General features: G+C 60.5%; 1 protein-coding gene across 1 annotated transcript in view; it reads left to right on the top strand.

Annotated features, from left to right (window-relative positions):
- The first annotated feature begins 604 nt into the window (after positions 1-604).
- LOC106497245 (tenascin-X-like) overlaps positions 605-11,584 on the top strand; it is a 43,165-nt gene continuing 32,185 nt past the window's right edge. Inside the window, exons 1-12 of the mRNA XM_067317152.1 lie at positions 605-663; positions 888-1,015; positions 2,830-3,069; positions 3,862-3,974; positions 4,279-4,432; positions 5,607-5,962; positions 6,026-6,509; positions 6,591-6,689; positions 7,794-8,087; positions 8,822-9,118; positions 9,862-10,149; positions 10,862-11,155. Coding sequence (XP_067173253.1) covers positions 605-663; positions 888-1,015; positions 2,830-3,069; positions 3,862-3,974; positions 4,279-4,432; positions 5,607-5,962; positions 6,026-6,509; positions 6,591-6,689; positions 7,794-8,087; positions 8,822-9,118; positions 9,862-10,149; positions 10,862-11,155 — 2,806 coding nt within the window. The remainder of the gene's footprint in view (positions 664-887; positions 1,016-2,829; positions 3,070-3,861; positions 3,975-4,278; positions 4,433-5,606; positions 5,963-6,025; positions 6,510-6,590; positions 6,690-7,793; positions 8,088-8,821; positions 9,119-9,861; positions 10,150-10,861; positions 11,156-11,584) is intronic.

Here is an 11,584-nt window from a genome sequence, read left to right as displayed (position 1 = left end):
GGGCTGTGGGTGGGTGCTGTGGGTCGGTGATGCCGTGGGCAGGTGCCATGGTGGGGGGGGGTGCTGGGGGTGAGTGATACCGTGGGTCATGGGTGAGCTGCGGGTCATGGGTGATGCTGTGGGTCATGGATGATGTTATGGGTCGGGTCATGGTGCTATGGGTGGGTGATGCCATAGGTCAGTGGTGTGGGTTGGTGGCATGGGACAGTGCTGTGGGTCACAGCTGCTGTGGGTCCGTGCTGTGGGTGGGTGGTGCTGTGGGGCACGGGTGCTGGGGGTGTGTGATGCCATGGGTGATGGGTGCTGTGGGTCTGCACTGTGGGTGGGTGATGCCATAGGTCAGTGGTGTGGGTTGGTGGCATGGGACAGTGCTGTGGGTCACAGCTGCTGTGGGTCCGTGCTGTGGGTGGGTGGTGCTGTGGGGCACGGGTGCTGGGGGTGTGTGATGCCATGGGTGATGGGTGCTGTGGGTCTGCACTGTGGGTGGGTGATGCCATGGGGCAGGGCCATGGGTGGGAGCCATAGGTGGGTGACACTGTGGGTCAGGTCCTGTGTGGTGACACTATGGGTGACATTGTGGGTGACACTGTGGGTAGGGGACGCCATGGATCGGTGCCTGGGTGGTGATGCTGTGGGTGATGCTGTGGGTCAGGGCCACCATAGGTTGGTGCTTGGGTGTGACACCATGGTTGACACCATGGGACAGGGCCAAAGGTGGTGGCACTGTGGGTGATGGCATGGGTTGGTGATGCCGTGGGTCGGTGCCCTGGTGGTGACGCGCGTGTCCCTGCAGGAGCATGTGGCCGGGGCTGGCGCTGGTGCTGGTGGTGCTGACAGGGGCCTGGGGGACAAGGGGCCTCCCTGGGTCCCCCCTGGCCCCACGGCAGCGCCAGGGCACCCGTGTGGGCCGCGGCGGTGCTCGAGGACCTGCTGAGCCGCCTGCGGGCCCTGGAGGGGCAAGTGCGGGCACTGCAGAGCCAGTGTGGGGCTGAGGGCTGGCCCCAGGCTGGCACCGGTATGGGGACGGGGGGACACGGGGGGCCATGGGGGACATGGAGGATGTGGAGGGACATGAAGGGACATGGGCCATGGGGGGCCATGGAGGGACATAGAGGGAGATGGGAGGACATGGGGGGACATGGAGGGACATGGGGGACATGGAGGGAGATGGAGGGCCATGGAGGTCCATTGGGGGGATATGGAGGATGTGGAGGGACATGGAGGACATAAAGGGCCATGGGGGGCCATGGGGGACATGGAGGGAGATGGAGGGCCATGGGGGCCATGGAGGAACATGAGGGGACATGGAGGGCCATGGGGCCTTGGGGAGCCATGGGAGGCCATGGAGGACATGGAGGGACATGGAGGGAGATGGGGGACATGGGGGGACATGAGGGGCATTGGGGGACATGAAGGGATGTGGAGGGTCATGGGGGACATGGAGGGACATGAAGGGCCATGGGGGGCCATGGAGGGAGATGGGGGACATGGAAGGACATGGGGGGACATGAGGGACATGGGGGGTTATGGGGGGGTTAGACGGGGGAGCAGGATGGCCTCAGGCAGCCATGGGGTGGGGGCGGGGCTTGCATGGGGGCGGGTCTTACACAAGGGGTGGGGCTTCCAGCCAAAGGGCGGGGCTTGCATGAGCAGGGGTGGGGCTTGCGCAGGACCAGGGCTTGCACTGGAGGGGGTGGGGCTTGCACTGGAGGGGGCGGAGTTGGAAAAAGGGGTGGGGCTTGCAAGAGCAGGGGGCTGGGCTTGCACCAACAGGTGTTGCTTGCACAGGAGTGGGGCGGGGCTTGCACGAGCAGGGGTGGGGCTTCCACCAAAGCAGGTGGGTTTTGCACCACGATGGGTGGGTCTTGCCCCAGTGTGGGCGGGGCTTGCCAGCAGAGCGCTGGGGCTTTCGCCAGGAGGGGGCGGGGCTTGCACCAGGAGGGGGCGGGGCTTGCACCAATGGCACAGGCTTCAAGCGGCAGGGGCAGGGCTTGCAGTTGCGGGGGCGGGGCTTGCACCAGAGCAGGCGGGGCTTGCACCTTTGAGGTGGGGCTTGAGCTAGTGGGAGGGGCTTGAAGCAGAGTGGGTGGGGCTTGCACCTTTGAGGCGGGGCTTGTGCTAGAGGGCAGGGACTTGCACTAGCGGGGATGGGGCTTGCCAGGGGGTGGGGCTTGCACCAGAGTGGGCGGTCCTGTGCCAGAGTGGGCGGGGCTTGCACCATCATGGGTGGGGCTTGCATCAGAGTGGGTGGTGCCTGCAGAAGAGGGGATGGCGCTTGCACCAGAGTGGGCAGGGCTTGGCCTAGAGTGGGTGGGGCTTGGCCTAGAGTGGGTGGTGCTTGCACGATGGAGGGCAGAGCTTGCACCAGAATGGGTGATGCCTGCAGGAGAGTGGGCGGGGCTTGCACTGGACGGGGCAGGACTCGGGCCAGGGTGGGCGGGGCTTGCACTAGAGCGGCCAGGGCTCGCACCAGCGTAGGTGGCGCTTGCGCCAGAGTGGGTGGGGCTTACACTGGAGGGGACGGGGCTTTTGTTGGAGGGGGCGGGGCTTGCACTGCAGCAGGTGGTGCTTTCACCGAAGTGGGTGGTGCTTGCACCAGAGTGGGCAGCGCTTCTGCCAGCACAGGCAGGGCTTGCGCCAGAGTGGGCGGTGCTTGTACCAGAGTGGGCAGTGCTTTTGCCAGCGTGGGTGGGGCTTGCAACAGAGTGGGTGGGGCTTGCACCGAAGTGGGTGGGGCTTGCACTAGAGTGGGCAGTGCTTGCACTGGAGTGGGCGGGGCTCTCGCCGGTGCGGGCGGGGCCCCGCGGCGTCAGGGCGCTGTGCCCGCAGGGCGGACGGACGCGCGGCGCCTGTGCAGCGGGCACGGGGCCTTCGATGCAGGGCGCTGCGCCTGTGCCTGCGAGCCGGGCTGGGGCGGCCCCACGTGCGCCGAGCCCCGGTGCCCCCGCGACTGCAGTGACCAGGGCCGCTGCCGGGGCGGCCGCTGCCGCTGCTTCGCCGGCTTCGGTGGCGCTGCCTGCGATGCCCCTGCCTGCCCACCCGGCCGTGGCGGGCCCCGCTGCCACCTCGGTGCGTGACACCCCCCCGGGGCCCTCCCACTGCCTCCCAGTGCTCCCAGTGCCCCTCCCAGTGCCCCTCCCAGTGCCCCTCCCAGTGCTCCCAGTGCTTCCCAGCACTCCCGGTGCCCTTTCCGCTGCCCCTCCCAGTGCTCCGAGTGCCTCCCAGTGCCCCTCCCAGTGCTCCCAGTGCCTCCCAGTGCTACGGGTGCCCCTCCCAGTGCCCCTCCCAGTACCCTTCCAGTGCCCCCAGTGCCCCTCCCAGTGTTCCCAGTGCCTCCCAGTGCCCCTCTCTGGGTTCCCAGTGCTCCTCCCAGCACTCCCAGTGCCCCTTGCAGGGTTCCCTGTCCTCCCAGTGCCCCCCCCAGTGCCCCTCCTCAGACTCCCATTGCTCCCTCAGTGCTCCTCTGGTGCCCTCCCAGTGCCCCCATTGCCCCCAGTGCCCCCCAGTGCTCCCAGTGCCCTGTTCCGACATGTCCCTGTGGGTGTCCCCAGGGTCTCCCTGTCCCATGGGTGCCCCATCCCCAGGGTGTCCCTATCCTGTGGGTGTCCCCATGGTGCCCCCGGGTTGTCCCCGTCCCATGAGTGCTCCATCCCTGGGGTGTCCCCAGAGGTGTCCCCATCCCACGGGTGTCCCTGTAGTGTCGCCATCCTGTGGGAGCCCCATCCCCTGGTGTCCCCATGGTGTCCTCATTCCATGGGTGCCCCATCCCCAGGGTGTCCCCAGAGTGTCCCCATCCTATGGGTGCCCCATCCCCAGGGTGTCCCTGCGGTGGCACCCACTGACGGGGCCATGTCCCCACAGAGATCCCCTTGGTGACACTGCACGTGACTGCCCGCGACCGGACGTCCTTCCGAGTGGCCTGGTCACAGCCACCTGAGCCTGTGGATGGCTACCAGGTGGCCATTGTTCCCATGGTGAGCTGGGTCCCCAAGTGTCCCCAACACGTCCCCAGTGCACCTTGGCCCCAGGACAAGCTGTTGCGGCCACTTGCTGGCTGCCCAGCTTGGGGATGGGGATGGGGACAGGTCCCCAGTGTGGTGTCCCCAGTGCATCCCCAGTGTGTCTCCAATGTGTCCTCAACACGTCCCCAACGTGTTCCCAACACATGCCTGGACCCAGGATGAGCCATTGGCCACGGTCACATGCTGGCTGCCCGGCTCGGGGCCAGGGCTGGGGCCGTCCCCCACAGTGTCCCCAACGGTGTGTCCCCATCCCCAGGATGAGGCGGAGGCGGTGACCATGCACCAGCTGCCCAGCTCTGCCGTCACCTTCGAGGCGACGGGGCTGGTGCCCGGCGGCACCTACGAGGTCTCGGTGCAGGCGCAGCGGGAGCAGCACCCCGGGGCACCCAGCACCTTGCACGTCCGCACCCGTACGTGGCACCGCGTGACGACAGGGATGGGGACGATGATGGGGATGGGGACATTGACAGACATGGGGCTGGGGACAGTGATGGGGATGGGGATGGGGATGGGGTGAGGGACAGGGACGGTGATGGGGATGGGGACAGGGATGGGGATGAGGACAGGGATGGGGACATTGATGGGCACAGGGATGGGGCCAGAGAGAGACATGGAGAGACATGGAGGTGGCCAGGGCGCAGTGATGGGGATGGGGACAGGGATGGAGATGGGGACAGTGAGCGGGTTGGGGACAGGGACAGGCACAGGGATGGAGACAGGGATAGGGATGGGGATGGGGGACAGAGAATTGGGATGGTGAGAGGAATGGAGATAGGGATGGGGATGAGCATGGGGACAGGGGTGGACATGGGGATAGGGACAAGGACAGAGATGGGGACAGACAAGGGGACACAGATAGGGATGGGAATGGAACAGGGGCAGGAAAGGATGGTCACAGAGATGGGCACGGGGTCAAGGTCAGGGAAAAGGATGGGAACAGGGACAGGAACAGGGACTGGAGTGGAAGGGGGATGCAGAGGGGACAGGCACAGGGATGGGGATGGGTACAGGGACAAGGTCAGGGACAGGGATGGGGACAGGGACAAGCATGGGATGAGGTCAGGCATGGGGACAGGGCTGGGGACAGGGCTGGGGATGGGATAAGGACTGGGACAGGGATGGGCATGGTGAGGGGGGATGAGGTCATGCATGGGGACAGGCATGGGGACAAGGACAAGGACAGGCCTGGGGGTGGGGACCGGCAAAGGGACAGGAATGGGGACGGGGATGGTGCCTGTGATGTCCGTCTGTCCTCTGGATCCGTCTGTGCCCGTGCATCTGTCTGTCCCCATGGCTCCGTGTGTCCCCTTGGACCCGTCCGTCCGTGTGTCCCTATGGCTCCGTGTGTCCCTAGTCTGTCCCCGCGTGTCCATCTGTCCCCATGGGTCCATGTGTCCCTCTGTCTCCTGGTGCGTCCCTGTGCATCCGTTTGTCCCTGTAGGTCTGGGTGTCCCCAATGTGTCCCCATGGGTCCGTCTGTCCCTGTGTCTGTCCCCATGTCTGTCTCCCCCACCCGGTCCCTGGTGGACGGGTGTTTCTGGGGAGGGGACAGTGTGGTGACACCGGCCCTGTTTGCTCTCACAGTGCCCGCCCAGTCCCTGCACGCCCATGGGGTGCCCCCGGGGTCCCCTCGGGGTCCCCTGGGGCCCCCTGTGTCCCCGGCGTTACCAGCATCCCCAGGGTCACCAGTGTCACCAGTGTCACCGGGATCCTCAGGGTCACCAGCATCCCCGGGGTCTCCAGCATCCCCAAGGTCCCCAGTGTCACCAGTGTCCCCGGGGTCACCAGCATCTCCACGGTCTCCTGCATCCCCGGGGGCTCCAGCATCCCCAGTGTCCCCGAGATCCCCTGTGTCACCAGTATCCCCAGTGTCACCAGCGTCCCCGGAGTCACCAGCATCTCCACGGTCTCCTGCATCCCCGGGGGCTCCAGCATCCCCAGTGTCCCCTGCATCCCCAGGGGCCCCGGCGTCCCCAGTGTCCCCGGGGGGCCTGTCCCTGCAGACGGTGGTGCACGACCTGGGGGCCAAGCTCTCGCCCTACAATGGCACCTTGCAGCAGCGCCTGGAGAGCTACCTCCGGGCCTCGGCGTTCCCACTCCGCGGCAACCAGACGGTGCCGGCCGTGGCCCGGGCCATCCTCTCCTACCTGCTGCGCCGGAGCCCGGCCGAGCTGCGCGACCAGGTGTTCCACCGCCTCCGCCAGGGTCCCCCAGGCCCCCCATCCCATGTCAAGCCCTGGGTGATGCCGGGGACTTCCGGTGAAGCCCTGGTGACCCTGGATGGGCTGCGGGACCACGTGGACACTGTGGTGATCCGCTACCGGCTCCTGGGAGGGCCCGAGGGGGCCGGGGGGGAGCTGCGGGTGCCGGGGGATGCGGCGGTGGCCCGGCTCCCAGGGCTGGTCCCGGGGGCCACGTATCGTGTGGAGGTCCATGGTGTGGTGCAGGGGCACGCCTCCAAGTCCTACTCCACCCTGGTGACCACAGGTGGGTGATGGGGATGGGGAAGGGGACAGCCTTGCCTGGGACATCCCCCTCTCCCCCCATGACCTTCTCCTCTGCTTGCAGGGGTGGACAGCACTCGTGAGCCTCTCCCAGACCAGGGGCACCAATACGAGATGGAGCTGACAGGGGGCTCTGAGCCCCGCGGCACAGTGGCTGAAGCAGGTACCCCCAGGCAGGCCCTGACCTGGTGGGAGGACCCAGGTGTCTGGGCTCCCCAGCTCTCGGCAGCCAAATTGGGGGTGGATGGATGGAATGGTGGGTGGGTAGCTGGAGACATGGTGCATGGAAAGAGGGATGATAGGAGGGACTGGAGGATAGATGGATGATGAAACAGATGACAGGGTGAATGGAGGGGTGGATGGATGAACAGAACAAAAGCTGTAAGGATGAATAGGTGAGTGGATAGACAAACGGATGGATGGATGGGTGGTTGAACAAATGGATGGAAGAATGGGTGGATGGACAAATGGAGGGATGGGTGGGTGGTGGAACAAATGGATGGAAGAACAGGTGGATGGACAGCTGGACAAACGGATGGATGAATGGATGGGTGCACAGAAAGATGAACTTAGAGAAAGATGAAAGGACAGAAAGACTGATGGATGGATGAGTGAGCAAACAGCTGAGCAGATGGGTGGATAGATGGAAACATGATGGGGCAAATGGAGGGACTGGACAGATGGATGGATGAGTGGATATATGTTTGTCCCTGCAGCATGCCCTGCACTGTCCTCTCTCTGTTAGGGGTGGAACTGGGTGCATGAAAGGTTGGAGGGATGGGGGTTGGTGAGCTTGTGGCTGTTGGTTGATGGAATGATTGGTTGATTGGATAGTGGGATAACTGGATGGATGGATGGATGGAAGGAAAGATGGCTGGTTGGATGGATAACTGAATGATTGGATGGATGGAGGATTCACTAGAGGGATGCTGGGATGCATAATTGGATGGTTAGGTAGATATATTCAGGGACTGATGAACTGAAAAAAGCGCATGGCAGGATGGGTGATTGGATGGATGTAAGCATGGGTGGATGAACAGACAAATAGATAGAGGATCAGATGGATGAATAGATAGTTGGATGAATGGACTGACAAGCACATGGACAAACAGATGGTTAGACGAATGGTGGGATTAGGGGAGGATGAGTGAGTGATTTGATCAATGGATGGATAGGTAGATGGAGAAAGGGAAAGATGGTTGCATGGAAGGATGGCTGGAGAGATGGGCAGATATCTGTCCCCTGAACTGTGCTCTCTCAGTTGCAGCCCCGGCTCCATCGGAGGAGGAACTGCTGTCCCAGCCCCAACTAGGCGAGCTCATGGCCTCCCACGTCACCCCCACCTCTGTCCAGCTGGAATGGACCGTCCCTGAAGGCACCTTTGACTCCTTCACTGTGCAGTACAAGGATGCGCAAGGCCAGCCCCAGGCGCTGCCTGTGGGTGGTGGGTCCCACACGGTGACCATACCCAACCTGATTCCATCCCGTCGCTACAAGTTCAACCTGTACGGAGTGTGGGGGCGGAAGCGTCTGGGCCCCATCTCCACCGATGCCGTCACAGGTGAGGGCAGCTGCAGGCGTTGTCCCTGTCCCCTCTGTGCACTGGTTTTGGAGTGGGTCAGGAGTCCTGGCAGGGCCAGTCCTGTTCCTCTTGGTCCTCTTGGGAAAATGGGAACAGGTCCTGGGTGCTGGCTGGGGGATAGATGGAGGAATGGCTGCATGCAAGGTTGGAGGGCTGGAGGATTGGCTGGACTGACAGATAGATAGAAAGACGGATGGTTGAATGGATGGATGGATGGTTGAACAGATGGATGGATGAAAGGATGGATAGATGGTTTGATGGCCAGAAGGCTGGCTGAGTAATTGGACAGCCAAATGGATGTATGATTGGAAGTGTGGATGGAATCAAGGGCTTATGGATGGAAAAAGGTGCATGGAAAAATGAGTGATTGGATAGATAGAAGCCTGGATGGATGGTTGGATTGATGCATGGATGAATGGATTGACTAATGGACTTGGAAAAAGATGGATAAATGGCTGGATGGCGGATGGATGGACAACTAGCTGGATTACTGGATAATAAAGATGACTGATTACATAGAGAATTGGTTGAGTTGCCTGATAGATTGATCATTAGGATGAATGCATGGACAGATGGATGACTGGAAGCATGGGTGGATGGAAGGAGGGATGTTTGGGGGAATTATTGATTGGATGCTTTCAGGGCAGGCTGGCTGGACATATGTGTGGACATCTATTTGCAGCGTGCTCTCCATTGTGCCCTCTCCATTGCAGCCCCGGCCCCACCGGAGGAGGAGGAACCACCATCCCAGCCCCGCCTGGGCAAGCTCACAGCCTCCCACATCACCCCCACCTCTGTCCAGCTCGACTGGACTGTCCCTGAGGGCACCTTTGACTCCTTCACGGTGCAGTACAAAGATGTGCAAGGCCAACCTCAAGCCCTTGCTGTTGATGGCGGATCCCGCACGGTGACTGTGCCCAACCTGGTGCCATCCCGTCGCTACAAGTTCAACCTGTATGGGGTGTGGGGACGGAAACGTATTGGTCTGATCTCTACTGAAGCTGTCACAGGTGAGGGCAGCTGCAGGCATTGTCCCAGTCCTCTCTGGTCCATGCATTTGAAGTGAGCCAGGGCAGGGCCTGTCTTTGTTCCTTCAAGCTTTCTGGGAAATGGGAACAGCTCTTGGCCACTGAATTGGTGGTGGGCATTGGTGTGTGCAAGGTTGGAGGAATGGAGGTGGGGAAAGGATGGGGGGTAGTATGAGAGGTTGGATGGATGGATGGTTGGTTGATGGGATGGTAGACAGAAGGAGAAGAGGATGGATGGTTGGATGGATTTTTGTATGGTTGAAAAGATGTTTGGATAGAAAGATGTTTGGACAGATGGATGGAAGCATGGATGATTGGATGAATAATTGTTTGGATAAAGGAAGATGTAGATGGATCCTGGATCCATGGCCTGAGGGATGGAAAGATGTGCTTAGAAAAATGGGTAACTGCATGGAAAGAAGCCTGTCTGGCTGGACAAGTGGATGGATGGATGGAATGAGGAATGGATGGATGGATGGATGGATGGAGAGACAGCCTGGTGCCTGACTGGCTAAATGGAGTGGCCAACATACAGATAAATGGAAGGATGAGGGCAGTGGTGGACAAACAGGTGGAGGAATGGGAGGATGGGTGGGTGGACAGATGGGAGCTGATTAATGGATGGATGATTAGATAGATGGACAGATGGGCAGATGGCTGGACAGATGAGTGGATATCCATATCCCAAGGAGTCCTACATTGTGCCTTCTCTGTTGCAGCCCCAGCACCACCGCAAGAGGAACCGCCGTCCCAGCCCCGCCTGGGTGAACTCACAGCCTCCCATGTCACCCCCACCTCTGTCCAGCTGGAATGGACCGTCCCCGAGGGCACCTTTGACTCCTTCATGGTGCAGTACAAGGATGCACAAGGGCAGCCCCAGGCACTGCCTGTGGATGGCGAGTCCCGCACAGTGACTGTGCCTGACCTGGTTCCATCCCGCCGCTACAAGTTCAATGTATATGGGATGTGGGGGCGGAAACGTCTGGGTCCCATCTCCACTGATGCCGTCACAGGTGAGGTCAGCTCTGGGCATCATCCCTCTCCCCTTCGGGCCTTTTTTTTTGGAGCAGGCCAGAGCGTGAACAGAGGAAACAGCTCTTGGGAGCTGAATTTGGGATGGGAATGAATGCATGCAAAGTCAGAAGGATGGAGGGAGGGATGAATGGATGCTTACCTGGAAGGATTTAGGGCTGGATGAAGTAGTGGCTGAGTGGCTGATAGAATGGTTGGGTGAATGGAAGGTTTGATATATGGATGAATGCTTGGGTGGATGGATGGCTAACTGGCTGACTTTTTGTATGGATGGATGGTGGGCTGGACGGATGGATGGTTGGACAGACTAGATGGTTTATGGAAGTTCAGCTTGTTGGATGGATATCTGAATTGTTAAAGGGATGTATGGATGTGTGAATGGATTGAGAGTAGGATAAATTCATGGCTTGAGGGATGGAAAAAAGAGCATGGAGACATGGTTGATTGGATACATGAAATCATGGACAAATGAATGATTGGATGGATGGAAAGACAGATTGGTGGATGGATGGATGCAGTAATGGACTGAGAAATGGATGGATAAAGGACTGGATGGTTGGTGACTTGGTTGATGAGTGGATGATTAGATAGATGGACAGATGGATACATGGCTGGACAGCTGGATGGATGGATGGACAGATAGATGGATGTCCATACGCTAGTATGCCCTACATTGTGCCCTTTCTATTGCAGCCTCAGCCCCGTTGGAGGAGGAACGACCATCCCAGCCCCAACTGGGAGAGCTCACAGCCTCTCATGTCACCCCCACCTCTGTCCAGCTTGACTGGACTGTCCCTGAGGGCACCTTTGACTCCTTCACGGTGCAGTACAAGGATGCACAAGGCCAGCCCCAGGTGCTGCCTGTGGATGGCGAGTCCCACACAGTGACTGTGCCTGACCTGGTTCCATCCCGCCGCTACAAGTTCAATGTGTATGGGATGTGGGGGCGGAAGCGTCTGGGTCCCATCTCCACTGACGCTGTCACAGGTGAGGTCAGCTGCGGACACCGTCCCTGTCCCCTCCATGCGCTCATTTTGGAGTGAGGCAGGATCCCAGGCAGGGCCCATCCTTGTCCTTTTGGGCCATCTGGGAAATGGGAACAGATCTTGGACATTCAATTGGGGATGGGCATGGGTGCATGAGAGGAGGGATGGATAGATGGATGGTGGAATGAAAGGTTGAATGGTTGGATGGATGAGTGTCATCTGGTTGGACAGAAAATGGAAAGATAGCTGGATATCTGGGTGGATGGATGGGTGGTTTGTTGATTGGATGGCTGCATGGATTTTTTGATACATGGACGGATGGTTGGAAAGATGGTTGGATGGACAGTTGTGTGGACAGATGGGTGGAAGCCTGGATGGTTGGATGAAGAACTGGATAGTTAAGTGAATGGGTGGTTGGATTTGTGGATTC

Source organism: Apteryx mantelli, unplaced genomic scaffold, assembly GCF_036417845.1.
Source record: "Apteryx mantelli isolate bAptMan1 unplaced genomic scaffold, bAptMan1.hap1 HAP1_SCAFFOLD_255, whole genome shotgun sequence".
Classification (NCBI taxonomy): domain Eukaryota; kingdom Metazoa; phylum Chordata; class Aves; order Apterygiformes; family Apterygidae; genus Apteryx; species Apteryx mantelli.
The sequence above is the reverse complement of the archived record's forward strand: the minus strand, read 5'-3'. Positions and strand labels throughout refer to the sequence as shown.